The sequence below is a fragment of the Desmodus rotundus genome, chromosome 13 (genome assembly GCF_022682495.2).
Source record: "Desmodus rotundus isolate HL8 chromosome 13, HLdesRot8A.1, whole genome shotgun sequence".
NCBI lineage: Eukaryota > Metazoa > Chordata > Mammalia > Chiroptera > Phyllostomidae > Desmodus > Desmodus rotundus.
Window position 1 is genome coordinate 53,972,570 of NC_071399.1, and position 27,778 is coordinate 54,000,347.

Consider the following 27,778-nt stretch of genomic DNA (forward strand, 5'->3'; position numbering starts at 1 on the left):
TCTTTGAAAATTTGTAAATTTTCATGTTTATTTCAAAATAGTTTGGGAAGGAGGTCTTATAAGCAGGCCTTATGGGCAAAGCAAATAAAAAATAGCAAGTAATAAAAGGATTATTATGGCATTTTAGACTACCTTTTCAGTACATTTGCACATTCTGGATAAAGTTCAGTAAAGCAATGGAGAAAATTAATCATGTTAAAAGTGTGAAAGAACATCACTCAGACTGAGTATAAAATACTTTGTGGTTCCTTCAGCATCAAGATACTTTATACTTTTGTTGTTTCTTGGGTTAGTTCTTCCTTTCCAGCCCTTGGAATATGAAGTGACTTCACACAATGCCCAAGATGCGGGCCACCCACCAGCTACATGGCATGATAACTCTGCAAGCTGAACGGCAACCTTGATAGTTATAGGGCCATGGATAATAGCCCCCCAGAGGTTCGCAGATCTTGTGGCAATGGGTGTAGCTCCGCCTGCATTCTATACAGCATATTCCTTCATGATCCAGTCTAGGGTCGAATGTCATGCCTTCCCCTTCCTGCTGCTGTGAAATAAAAGAATTATTTGTGTTTTATCCATAATGAGAACGTTTTAACACATTGTTTTAAAATAAGATCTGGATATTTCACTACTACAAGAAATCAGTATTCTTGATTTTCTGTAAGGAGTTTTCAATCACAACTAATTCAGAATTTCTTCTAACATAAAGGAACTTAACACCTACCTAATCTATCACTGGCAGGAAGGTGTGTGTGTAGGTTTTTTGTGTTTTTTGTTTTTTAAATGTTATGGTGAAGTTTCTCCATGCTTTAAACGAGCCATGGTTACCATTCAATAGTGACTAATGTTGTTTAAATAGGCAACAAAAAGGAATCATGATTCAAAAGTAGCATTTCCGCCCCCGCTAATTTTAAGTCAGTGGCCACTGGTGCCATCCTGTAGTAATGGCTTTCAGGTCTCCTAGGAGCATACTTTGGTCCGCACTGATACAGGCTAACAGGTTGCTACTCTAACTGCACTGGAGTCATTTAGCTTCTGCCGTTAATTTGAATGTAAAGGATTTATAACACTAATGAAAAGGCACCATATAATGTGTAAAAATTCCAGACCTTAAACTATCTTCTAGTTTCTGGGTGCCATAATTAGAGTTACATAAACACCAAATCATATCGATGAAGTAAAAATTACCTACAAAACTATGTTTTTCACCACTGGAGAGATCACAGAATTGGAAGGAACTTGCCAAAACTGTGTCAAATTTACCTATGTGGCTTAACTATCTATAGGTCTTTAGGGGTATAGTTTCTGTATCCTCTTTAATACGGTATTGAATTGCATCAGAAGCCCTTATTGCTAAGTAAATCCTTTATTCAGTTTAAGCCTCTTTCCTGTAGGTAGCTGGACTTAGGCAGGTGCAGCACCAAACACAGGCTTGAGCAAAGTGAATTTAGCAATCTGGTAACCTTTTCTGGTCTAGAAAAGTTCACTCAAATTTTTTTTGGAGGGAGATGGTGCTTTTTATTAGGAAAATTTCAAACATACTGGAAGTGAAGGAAATTGTATACTGAACATCATCTAGATTTGACAATTGCTAAGCTTTTGTCAAATTTGCTTGATAAAATTCTGAAATGCATTTTAAGAGAATTGAAGGTACTGTGACATTTGACCCATAAGTACATTAAAATGTACCTCCAAAACAAGAGAATATTTTCCTACACAACCACACTGCCATTACACACCTAACAAAATTAACAATTCCTTCATACCACCTGATGCAGCGTATGTTCAATTTTTGTCATGTCAATATTTACTGTCTTACTCTTCTATACCATTTAAAATTTTTTTTCAGACTCCCTTTTCCTTTTCTTATTTCTTGAAATAGGTTTATCTGGGACACAAAAAAGAAAACCGCCTCATTAACAATCATGGCTGACTCTGGAGCAGGGAGAGTCAAGCCTGTTGATGGAGGTATTTCTTTATCTGGGTTTTCAGCAAACCTTGTTAGGATTAAAAAGTTGGGAGGAAATTTCAGGTTGTTGGTCTAAAATACTTCTTTAAAGAAATACGTGAAGGATTGAGGTCATAGGGAGGTGTTTCTGCTTAAAGGTGAACATGCAGTAAAGGGAAAAAAATTGATGTAATTGGAGCTTTTAAGAGAATATGGATCACTCAAGTCTGGAAGCCAGGCAGACAAAGTCAGCCTCCAACCCGTAAAGGGGCTGATGCCTTTACCCCCTGAACCAGATTCAGCTAACCCAGACACCTGGGGAATAAACTATATTAAATTTTCTGTGTGCCTATTCAGATTTTATTCCCTTTTTCATTCTTTGAGTTTTAGGGAATGAAGTGCTGTGGTGTCCTAAATACTTGGATGAGCCTTGGGTTGTTTAAAAAATACTTTTTTGCTCTAAATATTTCTAAAATATATTAGTCTAAAATTATAAACTGGAAAATATATTTGCAAAACATGCAACAGAATAGACCTGAAGAGGTTACACAGAGGGAACCCCCTCCCCCCAAATCGCTTATCTGTATATGTAAAGATTCTGGCCCATACATGTAATTAAAGACAGGCATGATAAAACAACCAAGAGATAAATTTTACACCCCAGAAAACTGGTAAAGGTTTTAAAAAAATATTGATAATAAATGAGTCCTTTTATTACTATTTGAAGATATATAGTTGGCATAATTCCTTGGAAGACAATTTGGTATTCTCTATTAAAATATAAAATTCCTATCTACCTTGACCCAGCAGACCTACAAGTCAGTATTCATGTTAGATATATTCCCCCGTGTGTATAAGAGGTATAGTAAGACTAATAGCTAACATGAGCAAATTGATGGGTACTATGTGCCAAGCACTGTGCTAAGAGCTTTGACTCATTGATACCTTCCCATAACCCTACAAGGCATGTGTGTATAGGTTGTATATTCTTAACAGTATTTGTAAACAAGGAAATTCACATGTCCACCAAAGTAGAACCAGTTAAGTTTTTGTGCATCTATCCACAGAATGTAATATGATGTGGACATTAAAATACATGAGGTAGATCTACATAGGAGATATACAACAATCTTCAAAATACCATACTGTAACTGGGAAGCTAGGTACTGGAGTTTCGTGTGACCTTTTGTGTTAAAATTGTGTGTGTGCATGTCCTGGCTGGTGTGGCTCAGTGGATTGAACTTGGGCCTGTGAACCACATGATCACTGGTTTGATTCCCAGTCAGGGCACATGCCTGTGTTGCAGGCCAGGTCCCCAGTAGGGGGCACGTGAGAAGCAACCACACATTGATGTTTCTCTCATTCTCTTTCTCCCTTCCCTTCTCTATAAAAATAAATGAATAAAATCTTTTTAAAAATTGTGTGTGTGTGTATTTATGCAAAGAAACAGGCCAAGTAGCTATTGTTAACAGGTTGCTCTGGGGAGGGCTCTGAGATAGAAGGGAAACTCATTATTCATTGTATATACTTAAAAAATTTTTTTAAAAATAAATGCCATATATTGTTTTTTTCCAATATAACCCTAGTTACAAATAAATACTTTTCTACTTCTATTTCCTGCAAAGTGTAGCAATGGTAACTAATATTTGTGGAAGATTTGAGATTTGAGAAGTTTTTGGCACATTAGTGTCCTCCTTCCAAACATCGTTTCTCAATGTTTCAGTTAAAGTGTTTTATCTGTGTATGACTCTGTCTCCAGACTGGACTGAGAGTCCCTGAGGGCAGAAGTTCCTGCCTGTCTGTCTGCACAGGGCCTGCGAAAGCAGGTTCTCAACAAGTGTCTGTGGAAGGGATGAATAAAGTGGATATAAAAGGTAAGGGAAAAATACTTTCATTCATGTATTGCCCCTCAAGTATACTCTCGGAAACATTTTAAAATAAATTCCTGACTTGAATTTGTCTTTATAGGTTTACCTGTGACTCAAGAAAATGAGAGCACAGAAAACAACTTTGAATAAGGGTTACAACCAATCAGGATTTTACACTACAGAGGCAATGCTTAAGTGTTTTTATCCACATCTATAAACTCTGCAACAAACAAATGAAGATGTATTTTTTAAATATTGAGTAAGTGTCAGTTGAACACTAAATGCTCCCTTGAAGCCTCAACTAGAAACACCACCACTTCAGTGTTAGGGTTAATGCATTTGTCTGAGCACGTTGCGCAAACACCAGTACGCACATGGTAAGGGTTGTCTGGGTTGAAGGCTTCGGAATCCTCTTGGACACTGGGTCTGGTTTTGTTATTTGGTCTTCCAGGGCCTGGGTTGCCCCGTGGCCCACTGTGTGGTCTTCTTGTTGTAGTTGTAACAATTTGCGTTACCAATTCTCTTCTTTCCCTCTGGATGTCTGCAAAAACAAACACACAAACAAAAAAAAACCCACCAAAAAACAAAACTGCAAGTTAATTCCTTTATTTGAATAATTAAGGAAGTTCTATGTTTATCAGGGTGAAAACATAAATAAGGGCACCCAAACACAGACATAACTAGATACCACTTAAATTTGTACTGAAGATTTTTGTAATAATAAAGGAGGTTTTATTTTTTAAAGTATATTTTATTGATTATGCTATTACAGTTGTCCCATTTTCCCCCCTTCACTCCCCTCCACCCTGCACACCCCCACCTTTAGTTCATGTCCATGGGTCCTACATACGAGTTCTTTGGCTTCTACATTTCCTATACTGTTCTTCCCTCCCCCTGTCTATTTTCTACCTACCATTTATGCTACTTATTCTCTGTACCTTTCCCCCCTCTCTCCCTCTCCCACTCCCCTGTTGATAAACCTCCATGTGATCTCTATTTCTGTGGTTATGTTCCTGTTTTAGTTGTTTGCTTAGTTTGCTTTTGTTTTTGTTTTAGGTGTGGTTGTTAATTGTGAGTTTGCCGTCATTTTACTGTTCATATTTTTTATCTTCTTTTTCTTAAATAAATCCCTTTAACATTTCATATAATAATGGCTTGGTGATGATAAATTCCTTTAACTTGACCTTATCTGAGAAGCACTTTATCTGCCCCTCCATTCTAAATGAAAGCTTTGCTGGATAGAGCAATCTTGGATGTAGGTCCTTGCCTTTCATGACTTGGAATACTTCTTTCCAGCTCCTTCTTGCTTGCAAGTTTTCTTTTGAGAGATCAGCTGATAGTGTAATGGGAACTCCTTTGTAGGTAACTGTCTCCTTTTCTCTTGCTGCTTGTAAGATTGCCTCCTTACCTTTAATCTTGGGTAATGTAATTATAATGTGCCTTGGCATATGCTTCCTTAAGTCCAACTTCTTTGGAACTCTCTGAGCTTCCTGGACTTCCTGGAAGTTTATTTCCTTTGCCAGACTGGGGAAATTTTCCTTCATTATTTGTTCAAATAAGTTTTCAATTTGTTGCTCTTCCTCTTCTCCTTCTGGTACCTCTATGATTCGGATGTTGGAACATTTAATGGTGTCCTGGAGGTACCTAAGCCTCTCCTCATTTTTTTGAATTCTTGTTTCTTCATTCTTTTCTGGTTGGATGTTTCTTTCTTCCTTCTGGTCCACACCATTGATTTGAGTCCCAGTTTCCTTCCCATCACTATTGGTTCCCTGTACATTTTCCTTTGTTTCACTTAGCATAGCCTTCATTTTTTCATCTAGTTTTCGACCAAATTCAACCAATTCTGTGAGCATCCTGATTACCAGTGTTTTGAACTGTGCATCTGATAGGTTGTCTATCTCTTCATTGCTTAGTTGTATTTTTTTCTGGAGCTTTGATCTGTTCTTTCATTTGGGCTATATATATTTATTATATATATATGTATATAATATATATATAATATATATATATTTTTTGTCTTGGCGCGCCTGTTATGTAAAAGGGTGGAGCCTTAGGTGTTCACCAGGGTGGGGTAATGCTTGTAGCTGTGCTGTGACATTGTATGTGGGGGGGTGCCGAGAGGGAGCAATGGTGCTTGCTCCACTCTCTGCCAGCTTTCAGTCATTTCCCCCGCTACCCACAAGTAAAGTGGGCCCTTCTGGTGCTGATTCCCGGTGGGTGGTTTGTGTACATTTTGGGACCCTGTGGATCTTACCAACGAACTCTCCTGTGAGGCTGGGAGTTTCTCCCAATGCTGCCTCAACCCCCACAGGTGTTTTCAATCTGAGGTTTGAGACTTTATTTCCCCACACTGGAGCCCTGGATTGCTTGGTCTGTTTCACTCTCCAGTTCTTCCTCCAGGTTTATCGCCTATTCCACCAGCTGCTGCCTTGCTGGCCAGATGCAGCCTTGCTTGCCCCGCACCACAATCCACCACCTCACTGAGTCCGCCATCCGCCACCTTGCCATGAGTCCTGTCCACCTGGCTGCCTGTCTCTGCCCCTCCTACCTGTCTGGATGAATGTGTCTTCTGTAACTCCTTGGTTGTTGCACTTCCATACAGTTTGATTTTCTGTCAGCTGGTTGTTTTTTGTTTTTAGATTGTTGTTGTCCTTCTTTTGGTTGTGTGAGGAGGCCCACTGTGTCTACCTACGTCTCCATCTTGGCCGGAAGCTCCAATAAAGGAGGTTTTAGAGTCTTGGGTTAGTAGTTAAACATACAGATAACCAGAATTTGATTTTATAACACTAACTGAGGCAAACATTGTAAGGTAGCAAAAATCCATCCTCAATACCCTGTTTTATTCACCTGACCCTACTCTAGGGGATGAGAAAGTAAAATACCACTCATTGCCCTAGCCTCCATGGCAATGAGGAGTGCCCAGAGTAGACATTTCTGTCCAGTGAGACATAAATAGAATATGCTAGTGCAGTTCTGGGAAGGCTTTTGCTTTCTTGGTAAATGGGGACAGATATGGCCTCCTATATCTTATCTTCCTTTCTTGAATGTAGGTGTGATATCTGTGTTATGAGAGCCAAGTTTTGACCAGAAGTGATAGGCACAAGGGTGATGAGCCAGCATGCTATGGGAAGAAAAACGGTAAGCTATAGAGAGATGTGATGATATTACTGAGTAGCTGATAATGCCAGAAACCTATCTCCAGACTTCTGGCTATGTGGGAAAAAAATTAAAAAATCAACTTGTGTTTGCTGAAACCACTGTTAATCAGATATTCTGTTACTTGCAGTCCTATGCATTCCTAATGGAGTGACTATACATGTATAATACTTTACAGTAGTTTTCAGGGGATTTATTATCTTGATTGATTCTTTCAAAAATCCTGTGGAGTAGGAAAAAGCAGATACTATTTTAATAAGGGCATCGGTCTCCAGAAAGACCAAGATCACAGAATGAACAGCAGGCATAGGAGCTGAAGATGAGCTTCTCTGACTTCCAACCGAGTGCTCTAGGGCACCACCCCTCCTCAGGCATCCCACAGCATGGCCTGCAGCTACTGAGTAATGATGGAAAATACCACACAGCATGGACTCTGGTGTCTCTCTGAGCCTCAGTTTGTTCATCTGTAAAATGGGGATAATAATAGTGTCTAATTCCCAAGGTAGTGATAGAGTTAATGAGCAATTTGTGTGTGTTTTAGCATGGTGTTTGATATATAACACACACTCAAATGTTAGGTTATTTAAGAAGTCTTATGTTATTTATGAGAACTTAGACATGCTTTATAGCCATAGATAGCTTCTTGGTTTCTGAAGTATGGTTGGAGAGGCAACAGGGAGACCTTGATTTAAATCTCAGCTCCTCCTCTTTTAACTGAATGACCTCAGACAACTTATTTAATCTCTGTGAACCTTAGTTTCTTCATCCATAAAATGGGAATATTAGTAGTTACCCAGACAGTTGTTGGTAAAAATTAAATGAGGCCAAAATGTAAAGCTCTAGAACAGAGCCTGGCACACAGCTAGAGCTCAGCAGACATCAGCTCTTGCCCTTCTCTCTGACCTTGTCTAGCTGCCACTCACGGTGTCTTTGATAATACAACTATGTGATGCTGATGACCTGCCAGCTTCAAGATCCAAGGGTGAGGGTGGCTGGACCCCCTGGAGTCAGGGGCTCAGAATTAGGTGGTGGGGAGCCAAGCATCCTTAGAGGAGGTTTTATTTTTAAAAATTTATTCTAAAATATGACTACATTTATGAGAGATTGGAAAAAATCCCATTCAAAATTTTTATTTTAAATTATAATTGACAGTATTATATTAGTTTCAGGTGTACAACATAGTGATTCAACATTTATATGAGGGGGGACCCAAAAAACCAGGAATTTATTTGTAAAAAATTGTGTATTTATTCATACATGTTCTAACTTCAGTCACCTTCAAAGTACTCTCCATTTGATGCAATACATGTAGTGAGGTGCTTTTATCTCACTCAGAACAGTTTTTGAACTCATTGATTTTGATGCCTTTTAAGTGCTCCTGCTATTTTTTGTTTCACCTCTTACACATCGGCAAAATGTTTCCCTTTGAGGATTTTTTCATCCGGGGAAACAAAAAAAGGTTGCTCAGGGTGAGATTGGGTGAATAAAGAGGGTGGGGCATGAGGATCATGACGTTTTTGGTCAAAAACTGCTGAACACAGACCGATGTGGGCACATGAGCTCGTAAATCACCCATCATAAAATGGGCAAACACTTTGAAAGAGTCTGCAAAAAACCCCCACAAAACTTCACTGAAGCTGAGTGCAGCCTCTCACAACAACTCCAGCTGGTGCACTGATACAGATGGGTTCCTAGAGCACTCACCTAGTAGGGGAAGCCTGTACCACAAGGGGAATAGCCTTCAGAAGATAAGTTTGTTTTTTTGGAGTCTGCCCTCTTATACCTTACAAAGTGATCTCCACAATAAATCTAGTAATCTTCTGTCACTGTACATAGTTAATAAATAAAATGCCTTACTTTCAGTGTCTCGTGATATTCCATCGTATGGCTATACCAACATTGATTTAATCCTTTTCAAATCTGGAGGGCACTCAGGTGATTTCCCCTTCTTTGGGGTTGGACGTAATATGTGTAATCCTTGTATGGATGTTGTAGTGATTGAATACTTACGATGTGATCATGTTATTGGGCTGGGAGGGGCCATGGCACGTCTCGAATGTAGGAAACAAGCCCTTTTCCCAAGGTATTCATGCTATCAGTAATCCTGGCACTACCAACAGCATTGTCTTCCCAAACCCACCCCCCTCCTTGTCCTACTGTTATATTACCATAGCACCTGTATCTTGCCATATTAATTTTCTTATTTTAATTTTGTGTTTATTGCTGTTTCCTGGTACTACAATGTAAAACACCCGAGGGCTTGGATTCGTATCTGTTTTGTTCACCAATGCATTCCAAGTGCTTGGAACAAGTAAATGGCACATAATAAATGTGTTAATAAATGTTGAGTAAATGAATGAATGAATGAATAAATGATTGAACTCTCTGGGTAAGAGGCTTGTCCTCAACCAGAAAGTGCTTAGGGAGAGCGATTTAGGGAGAGCATGGTAGCAACGTTGCAAACTTTTGTCCCTGACTGGAAAAGGTGACAAGGTATTAGAGAAGTAGTTGCTGGGTAGTGGAAAGCAAGAAGGCCTATTCCGTGGGGAGGCAGGTGGGGAAAGTGAAAACCTTGAAAGCAGCCATAGAATCATGAGTTTCGACCACCCACTGAGCAGCAGGATGGCAAAAGCAACTGTCCATTTGGCAGCCCGTCTCCAGCCCCTGCAGTTGTGATGGACACTGCTCATGGTTTTCTTTCCTACTGAGGCTGCATGTGGCCTCAGGATCCTTCTTAACCCATTCTCCCAGGCAGCCCTGGCTGGTGGCATATAAATTTAATCCTGTTTGTTGTGCCTGGGCTGGAAAGTAACCATTTTATTCAAGCTCTGGGACAGAATAAGACTTGTGACCTGTAGGAATAAGTTAGCCAGGGCAGAATCAGAAATCTGGGCTTTCTAAGACTGACAAGGTTTTTAAAAGAAATTATGATAAAATATACATAAAATTTACCATTTTAACAGTTTTCGGGGTATAGTTCAGTGGCATAAAGTACATTCATATTACTAGGCAACCATCTGTCTCCAGAATGTTTTTCATCTTGCAAAACTGAAACTCTGTACCCATTAACAATAACTGCCCATTCCCGCACCCCGCACTCCAGCCTGGCTTTAATGCCTATATATATTTTTTATTTCCATGCTGCTCTCTCTTGGTGTTCAGTAAAATCTTTCAGAAAACATAACCTACCTCATCTGTGCTAGGAGAAAGGCCTATTTTCCACACTTGAATCGGAGCTACGAAGTGGGCCTTTGGGAGGCCAGAGTGGTGACTGGTGGAAATCAAGAGTGAGAGCAGCCTTGGGGACGCGTGGGACTACGGGAAAGAGCCTGGCCTGTAGGGTCACCTGCCCTTCACCACCCGGAAATAGCTGGAAAGTGTGCTCCAACCTAGCTCGGAACCTCAGGGGACCCTCATGTATTTTCACGGAACTTGGAGGCTGATACTTGAGCCTTGAACTTAAAGAAACTCAATGTATGCCCACAGCAGCTTTTGGCTGTCTCATACTTCTAGGTTTGAACATAATAAAGATTTAACAGTATCATAACTTCTTACTCACTTGATTCTATGCTTTAGGAATTAAAAAAAAAAGTATAATTGGAAAGTGCAAACAACTGAGATGAAGCAGCAGAGCAGAAAGAAGTGGGAGTGTCATCAACAAAACCTGCAGGTACTGCAGTGGCTTCTGACTCCCTGGCCTGCTTCCTGCTGACCTGCTGCGCCATCCCTTCCTGACAGCCTTGGTGGCCGTCATTCTCTGATCTCTTGTGCCAGTTACTGAGAGACTGCGCCACTGTGCCCCGTGTCCTCATTCATCTTCTGTGTCACAGCTCAAGCCTGTGGAGGGGTTCCCAGGAACCTCATTCGGACAGAGAGAATGCCAAGCATCGTTAAGGGAGTTTAATTGTTTCCCTGGCTGGGGTGGCTCAGTGGATTGAGCACTGGACTGCGAAGCAAATGGTCGCCAGTTTGATTCCCAGTCAGGGCACATGCCTGAGTTGCAGGCCAGGTCCGCAGTTGGGGGTGTGCGAGAGATTACCATACATCAATGTTTCTCTCTCTTTCTCCCTCCCTTCTCCTCTCTCTAAAAGTAAATAAATGAGATCTTTTTTTTAAAAAAAGAGAGAATTTAAATGTTACCTTTTGGATATGTTGGTTTAAGCCAGAAAATAGGAAGGTCACCACAGAGTTCTATGACTTTAGAACTCAAGAAGCTGCTATCCTTCAGGGGCTGGTCTCCAGCCACCCAGATAAGAGAATTTTCTTCATACTTAACAGGCATGATCTTGCCTTCCTGTAAGTGAAAATGAAATGCACTGAGCAAGAGGCAGTGGAACATGCTGCGTATTAAGTTTCATGTGTGGGTAAAAGATTACTTTGCTTTGTAAAACTTAATGAAAATTCTGTGTGTATGCATATTCACCCCCCTACACACACACTTGAAGGTTCCAATCTCTTCTCTTTGTAGTTCTCTTCACAATACACAGCACCTGATCCTCTCGCCTGCCTTGGGAGAGCTGGGATGTGAGAATATGAGTGTCCTGAGTAGAAGTGAAAATTACTTGATACCAACTTTGAGCTTTAGGTTAATGTGATATTTTTGATCAAAGATGTTTTTGAGGAAAAGCAATTGAATGGCCCTGGAATCGTACAAAGGATAGAGGAACCCTCCATTTGAAATGAAAATCCTTTGGGGTTTTATACTGAACAATGGAAAAGCAAGTGATTGGTTCTTTAATGTCTTCAGTTCAAAGTATTATTTAACATAAACCATTTCTACATTTCCCAGCTATCACAAAACAAATTTCAGATGTTCTTTGCATCAAGCACACCACTGAGATTTCAAAGCTAAACCCTGGATTTTCTTTTGCAGTGTGATGCTGAGAATGGTTTGATAACCCAGGAGACAAATTTATTTTGCCAGGTTGTTCCTTTCATGTATTTATTAGTTTGCAATAGTTTGGAGAAATTAAAATGTTTTCTCTTTATTTTTAGCTAAAGCAGTACTTCATTTATACTTTCTCCCCCAGGCTTATGACTGTATTAGAACAACTCAAAGTTATTGGAGAAGTGAGCACTCAGGTAACCCACTTATTTATCTTAAATTAAATGGCCCCATCCAGGAAATGAATGCTCCTTGGGTATAATAGCTTTTTAAAGTTATACAAAACTGATGAAAAATTTATAAGAGCAAGCAGTGCATAAATCTGCCCCATCATAATCTAAAGTGTGTGGGGGTAGAGTGAGGTGATAGGGATAATGCCGATCCATGCATCCTGCGAGCTGGGAATGTTAACAAGCTTGTAGCACATACTTTCAGTTGCCTACCCAATCTCATTCCCCCCTTCCTTTCCTTGCAACACAATCCTGCTTTTGTTTGAGGCAGCAATGTGCCCGGTCCCAGGAGAGACACTTGCTTTCTCAGACTCTCCAGAAGATATGGGTGGCTGTGTGACCAGTTTTAGACATGAGGTCCATGCTGAAGGATGTTGGGGAGCTGAGAAGCCTTCTGCTTTTCCTAATCAAAGGGAAGTCATGGTTGGCACTGCTCAGCCTCTTTCTGACTTCCTTGCTTGAATGTATGGTTGACGTTAGGAGCTTGAAAGAAAAGGCCAAAAAAGTCAGAGATGCTGGAAACTGAGCAAATGCCTGTAGCTGCCTACCTCCACTTTGCTTACTGTGGAGAAAACAGAGCCTTATCTGTTTTGGTCACTCTGAGAGTAGTTTTCTGTTACTGACAGCAAAACACATTCTTGATTAACGCAAACATAGTGTCTGAATGGGGTTTTGTCCTTCACAGGATCCACCATGTACAATATAAACAACTGAAACCCAAGAAAAATAATCCACTCCTATGGCCTAAGGAAAGAATTGGATGCAGACAAAGATTTAAATACAAACTATTCACCACAGTGAATTATTTCTGTATTCAAAAAATTATTTCGAATCATTATTTTAATTGGTGAAAAATTTAAGATACCTGAGTATTCAAGAACAACTTTTAAAATTATAATCATATGATGACATATAATATACCCATTCTAATCTACATTTTAGAAGAACTAAAGTTAAATGAAAATGAGAATGTACAATATAAAAATTCAGTTATGAAAAGAATATCATGCACACTTACACATGAAGAAAATTCACCAAAATGCTACCTGTGGATTATGCAATTGTGAGTGATTTTCTTCTCTGTTCTTTTATGTATTTCCCAAATTTTCTACAATGACAAAGTACTGTTTTTAAAAATGAGAAAAAATGGGGTTTTTTTGAGAAGAATTGTTTTTCAGAAACCCAGAATATGTACTGGAAACATATGATTAGCTCTTAGTCAGCTCCGATTGGGGACTTGGTGCTGTGGAAGGCAGGAGAGAATGGGTTCCATGTCTACTTACAGGGATGATGTCAAGAATTACAGTTCACCAAAAGCTTCATAACAGAAACTGAGTGATATGACTAAAAAAAATGGTGATGCAGTAAGAGTAGGTCAAAGGTCAGGACAAAGGAGATCTGGGTCTCCTTATTATACTCTGTATTGTGGGTTCACAGTGAGAGAACGTGGCCTTCCGCTCTGAGGGGCACAGCTCCTGAGGAACAGACTGAAACAGGATCAGCGGAGAATGACTGGAGCATGAAGGTCCGGAACCTTCTCACAGGACAAATGGCTGGGGAAACTGGGAGTAGGAAAGAAAACTCACCAGTTTGTTTTTAGCTTTTGTTTTGTTTTGTGTTTTGAAACACTTCCTGCTGCTGCTCCTATGAGGGCAAACAATCAGGCAGTTTCCAAGCACCTTTGCTTACCCTTATTTTTCCTTGTTTGCCTTTAGGGAGCTGATGCTGGCTTTGCCTCCCTCTCAGGGAGACTGGAAGGACCAAAGGTGATCATAATAAAATTAATAACTATAGCAGCAGCCATCTATTCATTACCTAGCAGGTTCCAGGGCCGTGGGGACAATATGTGTACCCTAGTTTGTAGATGACAAAACTGAGGTTCACAGAGTTGAAGCCACATCCACAACCAGTGTCAGAGCTGGAATTTGAACCTACATTTTTCTGACTCCAAAGTCCACTTTCTTTCACCAGACACTGCCACAACTCAGATGGAAGACAATAATGAATATAACCATTTTGTGAGCCCCAAAGTATCAAATAAATGTAAGATATTATTGTTAAATGTGTCTTTAGAACTCTGTGTGCAATTCTTAAAATAAGTGCTTTTAAAATCAAGCTCAAAGGTGAGTTATTAATAATAAATGGGAGAGTTACGCTTTTTAAAAAACTCACAAATTTCACACATAGGAGAAAAATTTGATATATTTCAAATTGTTGAGTAGCTAGCTTCACTGGGTTGAACTTGAACCAATGGGAAAAAATTGTAGGGGGAGCCATCTCAGCTCAATGTAGGGCAGAACTTTTAGAACTACCTCCCATGAAGTTGCCAGACACACAGGTAAGGGGGCAAGACGCCCAGTGGCAACTTTTCCAGCAGAGGCTGGGTACAAAGCTGTCAGGGATTTTCAGGAGACATTCCCACACTGAGTGGAACTCAGGCTTAGCACTCTCCCAAGGCCTCTCTGATTCAAAGTCCTTTATGTTGTTCTAATCACTGATCAGGGAGTTCCCTGTCCTCAGGCAAATATGGGCCATGTGAGACCAAGCCCCTTTAAGTACTTTAAAATATGGTTTCCCAAAACCTTTAAATATGCTACATCATGTAAGAATGATCATTTAGTAACAACCAGAAGGGCCAAAATAGTTTAAATTCCTTTAGCAGAGAAGAACTAGAATTTATGTTCTGGTCTCAAACCTATCCAGGAACTGAAGACAGTAAGAGCTGTGCCTCCAAACAACATGTGCCAAAACCCCTCATCTGGAGCCTGCAGGTACCCACCAGTTCCGTAGCGATGCTCTGCTTGGCCACGGTGCCCACCTCAGGAACACGAGCCTTCACCTGTGCTTTGATGTAGCACTTCTCTCCTCCAGCAAAACGAATTCCTGTGATACCCTAGGAAATGAAATAAATGTTCATCCACCCATTTATTCATCTGTTCATTTCTTCAATGTATTGAGTATGTACTGCAAGCCAGGTACTGTTCCAGGTACCAGGTGTAGGGATGAACAAAACAGGTGGAATCTGCCATCCCGGAGCACAACTTTTAGTGTTATTAACCAAAATTAAAAATTGACATAAAGTCAGGTGGCGTTAACTGCTATGGAGAACATAAATCAGGGAGGGAGATAGGAATGACCTGGGATGGTGTTTTTGTCAGTGTGGTCAGGGGAGGCCTCTGCCAGGGGTGGCATTTGAGCTGTGACGGAGTATGTTAACTGCTCCATATCTCCTTCAAGCTCAGGTGGAAGGCCATTGCTTCTATGCATCTCTCTCTGACCATCCCAGGTAAGGGGGTTCCTTTTCCTCTGACATCTGTAAGCACCTGCCCCCCAACATCTTTATCCCTCCTTGGGCTCTTAGTTCTCAGTGCCTGGCTGGTAGCGCCTTGTGAATGGTTAGCTCAGTTATGAGCTTCTTGAGACCACTATCTGAATTTTTTACTTTTTGGTGATCCCACAAAGATTCTCAGACAATGTTGGTCCAGTGAATTAATTTCATAAATTCAGATTTTTCCTAAATTACCAAGCTGAGTAAATTGTAAAGCTTTCTACAACACCAGAAGCTGAACTTTGCTCTGAGGCCTTACCCAAGCAAGGTCTTGGATGACTTGTTTTTGTTCCCTATGAGAAGGAAAGTGTGTCCTCTCTCATCTACCTGGGGAAGAGACTCAAGGGGATGCTCAGCCTCAGGCTCCAGCCTTGTGTGACAGTCCAGTGCTGATTCTGCTCCCAGAGCCCGACAGGCACAGCAGTGCATTCTGGTCCCAGAGGGTCAATGTTCACCCTGCTGGTTAGCGTCACAACTAGTGAGTGGCCAAAGCAGTGTTAAAGGTCTATAAATTTTATGCCATAATAAGGTACACAACAACACAAATCTGGACATCTCAACTTGTCAATATTCTGTTGAGTTGAGACAAATGTCTGGAAGCTAAGAACTTATTCCAATGCCAATGCCAAAGAGTGGGGAAAGAAAAGCATTTAGAAATCCAGGGGTCCTGGCTTGGGATTCAGCCATCTTAAATGAAGACATAAGTTGAGTGCAAATCATGTGTGAGAATATTCACAGAAAGTTATACCATCTCAGAATCTTTTATAAGTGGGTAGGTGACAGAAAGGAGAACACAGAAGGAAAGGCTCATTCTTCCTGAAGCTCCTCATGGTTTTGCCTTGCAGCCTAATTGGCCGTGCACGCACATGTGACACATTTCACTTATTTCTCCCAGCACCACCTCTCACCCAGGGAGAGGTGGTGGCATTATGCCCACTTCACAGAGGTAACTGTAGAGGTTTCTGACTCATTGCACCAAAGTCACCTGCAAGGAATTTAAAAACACAGATGCCTGGGCCTCTCCCCAGAGATTGCCATGTAACTGGCCCAGGGAGGTGCCCAGACACTGTTATGCTTAAAAGTTCCCATGTGTTTATAATGTGCAGACCTCTTGAGGACCACCAGTTTCGGGGGAAAGGAACTTGTTCAGGGTAATAAAGTTTTTAAATGACTAAAACAGTCTGCTATAGACTGAAGGTTCATGTCCTCCCCAAATTCATATGTGTTTCAACATACATGGTGGTATTTGGAGGTGGTGTCTTTGGGAGGTGATTATGTCATAAGGGTAAAGCCCTCATGAATGGTATTAGTGCCCTTACAAAAGGGGTCCCAGAGAGCTCCCTTGTCCCTTGTGTTATGTGAGGACACAGTAAGAAAAGACAGCCCTCTGTGAATCAGAAAGCAGGACCTCAGTAGTCACCCGCTCCGCCAGGGCCTTAATCTTGAACTTTTGAGTTTCCAAAACTGTGGGAAACAAATTTCTGTTTAGAAGTCACCTAGTCTATGGTAATTTGTTAGAGCAGCTTGAGTGAAACAAGGCACAAGACTCAAGTTGCTTCTATACCAGTGACTCACACTTTCCCTTGCATCAAACACACCAGGAAGGCTTGTTCAGTGAAACACAGTGTTGGGCCCCACCCCCAGGATTTCTGGTTCGGTAGGTCTGGAGTGAGGGCTAAACTGCATTTCTAACAAGCTTTTAGGTGATGCTGTTGCTGCTGGTCTAAGGAATACGCTCTGACAACCACTGCTCTCTATGGGGCTATGTCCTGAAAATCTATGCTCTTATTCTGCATGTAAATCTAGGGCTCATGGTTTGAAAAACAGAAGGCAGGGATGGGAAATTATTGCCCCACTGTGTGATCTGTTCTTTTACTTCAAATCCTCATGTTCTCTGAATGTGAGATGCAAGGGAGGAAACACCATATAACCATTACCATATCCCCAAAGCAGACAGTTGACTCTATTGAAGGATTCACAGCCTGGATTGTGAATTGAGTATTGAGTTAGTTCTGACTGTCTGCACGGAGCAAAGAGGTCTAGAACACCCTAGGGATGGGTCCTGTGGGAAGGAATTCACACATAATAACCACCATGCCTAGCTACAAATCCATATCAAGCAGCCAGATATATTAATAGATAAAACAAAGGGAACAAAAAGCAGAAGAATATCCAGCAAATCTTTTGTTTTTATAAACAAATTAGGCCTTGGAAACTGGGATAATGAAATTTCCTAACAAAGATAATGAATGAAGAGTCTAATGACCTAACATTCTTTTAAGCATTAGGTAATCTCATTGCAGCAACATATTTTTTCTTTCTAGAGGATCTCATCTATTTCTGTGGCTTAAATCAGAAGTTCCCAAGAAGGGCAAGGGGTCCTACCCCCAAGGGGGCACTACAGAAATCTTTGAGGGAGTTTTTGTTGTCACAAAGATTGGTGGCTCTCCTGGTCTTTAATGGTCATGACTCAAGCATGCTCGTCCCAATTAGCCTGGGAAGGTCCTGAAGAACTAAGAGCCTTGGGTCCTGGGTGAAAAACCTGATTGGAAGTACCTGTGCCTAGAACCTAACACGGTTTCACACAAAAACACAAAGTGATTTTTGGCATAGTTTTAATGTACAATGATTTTCCTAGGAAGGCAATTACTGTAAAAATGGAGACACAATGGCACTTTTATTCAGTTTGAAAAAATTACTTGGTATATAATTTGCCAACACACACTTAGGCCTGTCTGCATTTTCAGCTGTGCCGCTGATGGCGATTCAACCCTGGGAGCAAAAATATAACTTTCATTTTACTTTTCCTTTATGTTATAGTTGCGGGCCATATTGAGTTTTGAAATCAATAAGCTATCTACTAGGTAGGTTATGCTATCTTTTTTTCCCCTCTAGCTGTTTAAATAAAAAATTTCAAATATACCCACAGTTGAAAGAATTGTATAGTGGACACCCATATATACTCACCAGTTTATTCTATCTTGATTTTTAACCAAAATTTTTGTTACATAAAGGGGTCATTAGGTCTGAGAGGATTGGTATAAACCAACAACACTGGTGCTTTTGAGGGTATAACTTTCTAGAATGTAACTCACACACTATGAACAAACCCAGGTTTTGTACTCTTCGGGGTATTGTCAAAGACTCCTCAACCCAGCTCTTGTCAGGCTCCTCTGAATCCTCCTGTGGACCAGACCCCGACTCTGTGTTCTCTCTTGGCCTGCTTCTTCCAATTTTGCAAGAATCCTGCTGAGTCAGTTTGGTCTGACTACCCTCAATATCTGATCACCTTGGCCTAACTTCCCTTAGCACAAATTCTGCTAGGTCAGTTTAGCAAAGAACTGCTCTACCTCTTAGTAATTTTCCATCTACCAGCACTCTCAGTCTGGCTATAAATCCCCATTTTTCTTTATTGTATTCCAGGTTGAGCCCAATCTCTCTCCTCTACTACAAAATCCCACTGTAATAGCTCTTCTTGAATAAAGCCTGCCTTACATTCTTTAACAAGTGTCTTGAATCATTTTTTCTTTAACAATGCAGAGCCTGGAGCCCTTTGTTCCCTGTTATTCCCTCTCAGAATGTTTTTTCCATCAGTTCTACTAACATCTTAGTGGGGTCCTGGGTTAGCAGGGGAGACTGTTCACTTAAAATTCATAAACTTTTCTAATCTGGTCCCACCAGCATCCCCATCCTCTTCCCCACCTTCAGCCACATTGGGCTACTTAGAACTCCAGAGCAGGCCTGTGAATTTGTACTCAGTGTTCTTCTCTGGGCCTGGGAAGGCCCCGCCCCTACTTTTCTGCAGCTTGAAATCCTAATTATTCAAGACCTGATTCAACTGTCACCCCCTCTGTAAAACCTGCTCCAACTCCCTATTCAGCGGCAATGGCCTCCCTCTGTTCTCCACAGTGCTCTGTCCACACTCCATCAGTGAGTGTCCTGGCTGACCTGAGCCACTTCTGTGGGATATCTGCCCCCTGGACTGGACTGGGAGGTCCTTAAGGAGGGGAGCAGGCGTGTTGGTCATCTTTGCATCCCCCATGCAATCACCAGCCCTTGCACACATTAGGCCCCAATAAATGCTTCTTGAATTTGGTTTAAAATATAGGGGAATTATGCAGTTACTATAGTGGCAGATTCATGTGTTTTCAAAGTTCAGGCTTGTTTAAACCCATAACAGGTTCTATCCATAAGAAAAAAAAAGTTTTACTCACTAGTTCTGACTTAGAGAAATGTGGAAGCTATCAAAGAGAATCGATCAGTTTATAAACTATTTGTGTCCCTTTTGGTTTAGGAGAACAAAACACAATCAATAGCACTGGTAGAACCAAATGATTATAAAACAGATATATAGGCTTGGGATTAAAATACTTTAAAACTATATTTATTCATCTGTGTAGCTATCTTTGCATATCTTGGTATTTTGGCACATCATAGATATTCAATTTTGTCTTGGTCTGAATGGTATGTGTGTGGGAGTCATGTTTTATAATTTTATATTGAGCAGTACAAAGAAAACTTCTTTCACCTTGTTTTGCATCTTGCAGTAAAAACTTGTAATATGTCCAGAGAAATCGTCCTTGTGCATTGACCAAAACCATTTGCAAAGTAATGACTAACTGAAATGCAGCTGGGCACATATAGGGCTGCAGAGCCCATCCCCAGGGCAGAGCCCACTCTGAACATAGTCAGTAGTCAGTCCTCCTCCTCATCAAATAATATCTACCATCACCATGGCTCTAACGTTAGCATCTGTTTGGTATTCAAAGGGTCTATGAAGTGTATCTTGATCAACAAGGGGGTTCTTTCATTCAAATGAAAAGCATCTCTAGTTTTTCTCATCAATCAAAGGAAGACAGGTCATGAGATGTTTGTGGGCCAATAAATGCTCAGAAAGACATTATTTTCAAGTGCCTTTTTTTTCATTATGAAGGCTCACCTACTCCAGCTACAGGTTTAACAGGAGAGCACAAATAGCGATAGCTCTTGCTTATCTTAGAACATGAGAGAGAAGAAAATATTTATGTTGGCCAACAGGAAAGTAGGCCTGGAGTGACATTTGGTTTGCAGATGTACATTGAAGCATGGATGCTTAGCTTAATGTCTCAAATCCCCTGTAAACTGAATTTTTGAAAACAAACATGTCTACCTTTTCCAAAGGAAACTAGAATGTATCCATAATAGGCAGTACTCAGAAAACATATGATGTAATGGGTTTTTTTTTCCACACTAATTTTCTAGGTTAAATGAGAAACCTAAAACATTGAGAAAAGTATATAAATAGGTGCTAACTGTATTTGATGAGATTATTAGGTCATTCAAATGCCCCTCCTCTCTAAATTCAAAAAAAGACTTTGCAGGACTCTCAGATAGTTTGAGTATTTTATTCACTGTGTTATAGAAAGCTGTTTGGAAAGAAATAGCTCTTTCATGTCTTTCTGCCAAAAATTTATATGGTTCCAAGAGTCTATTCTTTTCAATGCCAAGGTGTTGTTTTCCTCATTTTGAAAATATTAAAAACAAAGTGATCTTTTCTCAGAGAGAGTCTGCTGTATGACATATGTGGAGCAGCGGCGCTGTGATTGGCCATAAAAAACAGTTACCATTTGGATATGTGTGAGAGATGCTGCTTCTCTTTGAATTAGAAAAGTCTCCCAGGCTTGCCTGGTTAAACTCTCTAAATGTAGGAAATATACTTACATTCTGGAAATCATTAATTTCAATTGCTTCTTCAGCTCCACTTCCCATTTTAAAGGTCTCCAGGTTGTTCCCAGCATCTATTTCCATGGACCCATCTTGTAGTTTCCCATCGATACTCACGGTGTAATGGACATTGTAAATCTGGAAGTGAACATAAGGGGAGTGACGCTTCCCTTTTAGAGCAATTCAAGGACTACCTTTCAACATGCAGTGTCTGAGGTAACTTTTATATTTGTCAGAGATACACTGCGTCATCCTTGAGAGCAATATATTGTTATACAAGAACTTCATCCACGCACCAATCACTTAATACAATGATTTCTTTAGAAGTACCTCAAAAAATAAAAGTAAAGCATTTGATATTCTCTGACACTAGTTCAAATAGCTCAGTTATTCTCAATCCTGGCCATGTATAGAAGCACCTGAGTGGAATCTTCAGCTACCATGCCTGGGTTTTCAGTCAAATCAGAACCTGTGGGTTTTGGGGATTGGGCATAGATCTTTCTTTCTTTTTTTTTTAAAGGACAATTCTTCCCTGGCTGGTGTGGCTTAGTGGACTGAGTGCTGACCTGTGAACTGAAGGGTCGCAGGTTAGATTCTTAGGGCACATGACTGGGTTGCGGGCCAGGTCCCCAGTAGAGGGCATGCGAGAGGCAATCGATTGATGTATCTCTAGCACATTGATGTTTCTCTCTCTCTCTTTCTTTCTTCTTTTCCTTCTCTCTAAAAATAACTACATAATTTTTTTTAAAAAAGGACAATTCTACTATGCAGCCAGAGTTGAGGCCTGTTGATGGATCAGTGATCGAGGAGGCAGAGGGTTAACTGGGCTATTAACTGAACAAGTCTGCAGAGGCACCTCAATTTGAAAGGTTTTAAAAATCTTTTGGTTCAGATTTGGCACGAATGTGGTATATAGTAAGGACTGCAGACAGGGCTGGGATTTGCCTGACATGGAGCAGCATTTGCAGAAAGCAAGGTCAATGTGCACATCTGTTTCAGCTCGAAATGGGAGTTACTCATTTTAATGACTCTGTGGGACAGGCATGGGGTTGTAGGGCATTTTGTTATGAGACGTGTAGGGTGAGAAGGGAGGGAGACTTGGCACTGTAGAAGGGCACTAGTCCAGGAATCAGAAAGACAGGTGGCCGTACCGCTTATCCCTGGGTCTTGGGAGTGGCCTTGAGTATAAAATGAAGAAGTTGGACCTCAGAGTTGGTTTTTCATTTATGTCTTTAAAGACGGAGGTGGCCCAGAGGTGAAGGTGACAGAGCAGGTGGGACTGTGAGTCTCCTTTCTCCCATCCATCTACAATGTAATGAGAGTGGCTCGGCTAGTTTTACATATTGGATTTCTGAGTAAAATCTTAAGAAACATTCTCCTATTAAATACATTTTTTTAAAAAAGTTCACCACTAAATTAGATGGTCCAAATCACTCTCTTGGTTTAGACATCTTGGTGGAACTCTAGTTCAAAACCTTATTCACACCCTGCTCCTGCTCGGCATGCAGCTGCCCTGCTAGAACTTCCTCTGAGATGTGGAATATAGGAGGGTTTCTTTTCTTATTTTTTCTGACTTAGAGGCATGTATATCTTATATATTATATATTTCATATGATATGTAATATATACATTCTTTAAAGGGGAAAGAATGGGAACTGATGAAAGACACTTACTCCGTAGTGTCAGGACAGCAGGTCAGAACCACAAATAGCTCAGTTTTGATTCAAGTCTGATTGCCTCCCGCAGTATAAAGAATGCGACATGGACACACACTGGATAAGGATCTGTAGTTACTGGATCATTACTTATAGGAAACTCATTATTACAAGACCCACAGGGCATGATTTTATTTCTTCTGTGGAAATGTAGAAATGGCTTTGCTAGCCAGCACCGTTTCAGACCTCAGCCTTCCTTCAGCGGAACAGAAGATAACTGGCGTGCCAACTCGGCTCAACTATGTCTCGGTGGCCCTCCGTCCCTCCTTCTGCTGAACTTCGATTCCTGCAGTGCACTGTCTCCCAGGCTAGCCTGAGCCTAAGGTCCACTTCTAGGGGTTCTCATTTAGAGCTGGAGCAGAGCCCACCACCCTAGTTTCACTTTGTGATGCAGGTGGTCTGAATGATCAGCCCAGTTTGGGAAACCTGTTTTCTTTGGCTGAGCCAGTGCTTTCTGCAGGTAAGGTTTAGGGAGCAGACTCTGTTTTGTCCCTGTGCTCCCTGAGCAGCTCCTATTCACATGGGTTAATTATGACCATCAACAGGAGCTTGGCAGACAACACCCATGTGAGTTCCTGCTGGCTCGGATCCTTCACTCAGGCTACAAGAGGCTCTTTTTTGGGGGGGGGGATAGCATAAGCTTGCAAACTGAAGCAAAGCAAAATTCAAGAAATTAACAGTTTCCATGTTTTTAGCAGGTGTAAAGCAGACAAGATTGTGACACTAGCAGAATGGCTTATCATCGTAATTTCACTTTCCTTCACCACCACCTGTCATCACCTTCCTCCCAGCAAAAGCTCCCTGACTGCGTATGGGTATTGCATCCTTTCTACTGTAGCTCCATCCTGTCTTTTAAGCAGTGCATGGCCTGTGTGGACAGCAGTGGGAAGTCTATACCCTCCTGAAGCGATGGGGGCAGTGGTGGTAAACAGATTGAAATGATTTCCAAAGTACTGAGTCCTGAGCTCAGAAGGAGACTGGGCTGATGGAGCAGTGATCACATTATTTTCTCTAAAGTGATGGAGCTGTTGGCACCTAAGGCTATTTCTATCCAAGTACAGTGAAGTTATTATTTGCCAAAATTCTGCTCAATATGGTGCCTTTTACAGCCAAGGATATTTACTAATAAGTTTCTAATAAAGCCTGGATTCTCTAAGATTAATTACATAATGGTTAGGACAATGTCTAGAAAAATCAGTCTGAGAAGAAAGGCCCCCAGCAATGATCTCATCACCTACCCCACAGGAGAGGTTGCCAGTTATCTCATATTGGTGAGAATTTCCCATATTTCAATGCCTTGTTTCATGTGCAATAATGTGGCTGAAACATGGCCTCAATACTTGAGCCCAGTTACTCGACCCCAATTATTAGCACTTGGACACTTCATAGTCCTCCAGCTGACTTCGAGTAAACTTGTCCTCAGGGGATTTACCTATATGAAAGGGATAGGAGGTGAATTACAGCTGGTTAAGCCTATATAGAGGAGCAGAGCCACGGATAATCCCCAAAGAGTGGGTAGTCCATTTGGTTGGGGATGCCTTTCTGGTTGACAAAGTCTTACCTGTTTTGATTATGTTTTGTTTGGGCTACTTAGACTTGTGTTCAGGGAAAGCAGACCTGTGCACGTGCTGGGCATAGATTGTGCCAAATTTGCTCTATTTGGTATTTTATGATTTGTTTTACAGACTTAAGTAATATGGGTCAGCATTGAATATTTGGGAAGTTAAAAAAAAACTACCAGTGTTCTTCATTCTCCTTCCTATATAGGAAATAGCGATAACTTTGATTGTTGGCAATAACTGTGATTCACTATTCCTCCGTATTCTTAGAATTTAATACTACTTCAACCAGTTAACCAGCCGTCTTGTGGGAAAGTAAAAGATATGAAAAAAAAGAAAGCCTGGCTATTCAGTATGATATTTCAATCCCTCTTTTTAGAAGCTTGTCAGTTAGCTGTATTTGCCTTGAGTAATTAAATGCCAAAGGGTATTCATTTTAATATATATCATGACCAAAATCTTTACTCCCCCCCCAAAAAAATAGCAAGGCTATTTTTATACCCAAGTGACTTGCAGCGCTGAGGTTTTGTCATCTAAAAGATAGCATTCACATTCTATTACCATACAATTTCCCAAGGGATGACAATCTAAACCCTTCTATTAATGGAGATGTAGATATTGAAATTGTTCACATGTTCACTTACTGCTTTCAAATATGAGCATCTGGCCCAGCTTCCATATTTAAAATACAAATACATTAAAGCACTTTTCAAATATACACAAAATACTGTGCAATTCTGATCTTACAAATCGGTGCTTGTAAATTTGATATAGTCTCTAAAACAGATTCAACACTAAATGGCATGCTTATCTACATTAAGCATTTGAGTTAAAAATACAAATTAGGCAGTGACTGCAGAAGATGTTGTGTGTAAAATGGCTGAATTGCTTTCAGCACCATTTTCTCTAAGCACTGGCATTCCTTCATGCTTTGAATTTCACCGGGTGGGGGGCGGGGACGGGAAACAGCAGTCACAGATCCTCTGAGGGTAGTGATTAAGAAACAGCCCTTTGTGTGTATCCCAGAGATGGGATTCTTTTCCATTAGTCCAAATAAGCTTATGCCAGGTCTAACAATGGTCATCAAGATAAAATGCCCCCCTTTCCATAGGTGAACAGAATTCAGAATATTTAGAGAACACACTGGAATCCTGCCCAGTCAGGTTAGAAGCAATTTCTCTACTCCTTGAGGGCCCATAGAGCTTTACAATAAATAGTTGCAAAGAAAGAAAGTAGGACAGCAGTTAGCGAAACATTTACCATTAAATCACATGTGACTAGGCCAGAAGGGATTTTTAAAGAGCTTTCTCACTTTTAAGGAAGTTACCCATTCCCCACCCCTCCCCGCCCCACCCCCTTAGAACAGGAGAAAGAAAGAGCATTACTGAATAGGTCACATGCAAAAAAAATAAGCAAACAAAAACTCCTGGAAGGTTAAATTCCTTCCTAACACTGGGTCTAGACACTTTTTCACTATATTTGTCCCAGGTTCTTAAATTCACAGCCTTTCTCAGCTGAGAGAGGCTTTAGAGTTCATTTAGTTCCATTTCTTCCCTGACAATGAGTAAACTGAAGCCAGAGAGATGACATGCCTTATCGAAGGTCACACAACTGCTCAGGGGAAGCACGGGGCTGAGATCTGCCGAAAAGTGCTTTCCTTGAACCCTCCACTACATTTTCCCTTTACTTTGCTACTCTATGTTTTAATATTGTCCCTTAAAACCCTGACTTGCTTTCCTACAAAGTGTCCTGTGAACCAAAAGCAGCACAGTGGAGTTGGAAGGAAGAAGGCAGAAAGTGCCCAGGGAGGCCCCTGGAGGAAGCAGATGCTGGGGCAGGAAGGCCTGCCAGCAGCCCAGAATGGCCACCGCGCGCGAGGTCTAATGCTCTGGCTCCACCTAGCGGGCAACATGCGAGTGACAGGGAAGACCCCACACACCAGGTGCGCCTCTGGGTCCTGTGCGCCTCTGGGTCCTGTGCGCCTCTGGGTCCTGAGCCCCTCCCCGCCGTTTACACCCTCCCTGGACTTACCTCATTGTCACTCCCCTTCCAGAAGTAGAAGGCCCCGATGGCCCCGAAGAGCAGCAGCATCGCCCCTGAAATGAGGACCACAGCTCCGACCTTCAGCAGCCGTGCGGGGCTGGAGGGCTTCACAGTCACTGTGGCGTACGCCTGCTGGTGGGGACGGGAGGGGACCCGTCACATCTGTGCCGCCCGCACCCCGCGATCCTTGCGCAGCGTCCCAGGGACTAGCGGTGGGGGGTGGGAAGGGCTCGCCCCGAGTTCCTTTGGGTTCCCCCTTTCTCCGCGCTCCCTCTCGCGGGTCCCTGGCACTCAGGCGTGGATGTAGTTTTCACCGTGCAGGGCCATCGCCCCGTTGATCTGCACTCCCTGCCGGCCACAGGACGCCCCCTCCTGACCCCCTTTCCACCATGCCCTTCACACCTGTCTGTGGATCTGGTGGCTCCTGCACATGAACACGCGTGGGGCGTCACCCTCCACATTTGGACGCCCCGATTTGCTCTCACCTCGCACATTCGGTGGCGCAAATTCCCGACGCCGGAGAATGGATCCAGACACTTACTTGAAGCCTGGGCTCTGCGTGTGGACCAACCCTGCAGCTGGACTGGGGATCCCGGGCGGTACTCACCCGGGGACTGCAAAGCTCAACGTCGTCAGGCCCTACTAAGGCGATAGGAACTTTGTCAGAGGTCTCTGTCATGGCTGCGGCCAAAGGAGCAAGACACTGGGAGTCTCCGTGGGCGCCGTATGTTCTGTCTTGCTGCCCCGACGTGCAGGGCTTTTCAACTCCTCACAAGCCCTTACACGCAGTGCCCTGCTCCGCCTGGACCAGCCCAGTGGTTCCCCACCCCTTCCAGAGCCTCACTTCTCTCCTCCCTTTCCTCTCCAGCCCAGAGCAGCAGTGTGAGCTTGTCCTACAGTCAGGACACACCTTCTCTCTTTCTTGTCTACTGACCAGCCTCTCTTCCCCCCGACCCCCACCGCGATAAAAAGATCCTGGTAAATCTAAATGTGTCACGGGTGGGGGTCGGGGTAGACCAGGATGCTGAGTCCTGCGACCCCAAGAAATGCTAAATTGCCAGGACTCTTTCTACAATCCAAGGATCTCTTAAAGTGTCAGAGGACTCTGCTGTGACACCTGGCTAGAGGCCCATTTTCTGCAGTTTCTTTCCTGGGGAGCTGGTGGAACAGCACGAGGAGGAGAGCAGGGTCATGCAGGTGGACAGGGACAGTGGCCAAAGTTCGTCAGGTTTACATCAGCCTGGAACTCCTGGATGGCCCCTGGGACTAAAGCATCTTAGAGATGGCCCCTTGTCACCAGTTTTTCTAGGAGGTTTAAGAGGAGGGTACGGCTGCAGCAAAAA

The 27,778-nt window shown here is 41.9% G+C and overlaps 1 protein-coding gene across 4 annotated transcripts; it reads right to left on the reverse strand.

Moving 5' to 3' along the window:
* Window positions 1-27,297, reverse strand: CNMD (chondromodulin). 4 transcript variants are annotated; one of them, XM_024569225.3, is made up of 7 exons: window positions 27,043-27,297; window positions 26,424-26,564; window positions 21,116-21,256; window positions 14,867-14,980; window positions 11,113-11,266; window positions 4,191-4,357; window positions 1-541 (listed from the first exon to the last, which is right to left on the reverse strand). In XM_024569225.3, the coding sequence occupies exons 1-7, from the start codon at window positions 27,112-27,114 to the stop codon at window positions 329-331; spliced, it is 1,002 nt and encodes a 333-aa protein (XP_024424993.1). In that variant the 5' UTR covers window positions 27,115-27,297; the 3' UTR covers window positions 1-328. The 4 variants fall into 4 exon arrangements, with proteins under 4 accessions (XP_024424993.1, XP_024424985.1, XP_024424978.1 ...); XM_024569217.4 differs by having other exon boundaries at window positions 26,424-26,567; XM_024569210.3 differs by having other exon boundaries at window positions 1-544; window positions 27,043-27,295.
* Window positions 27,298-27,778: the final 481 nt, after the last annotated feature.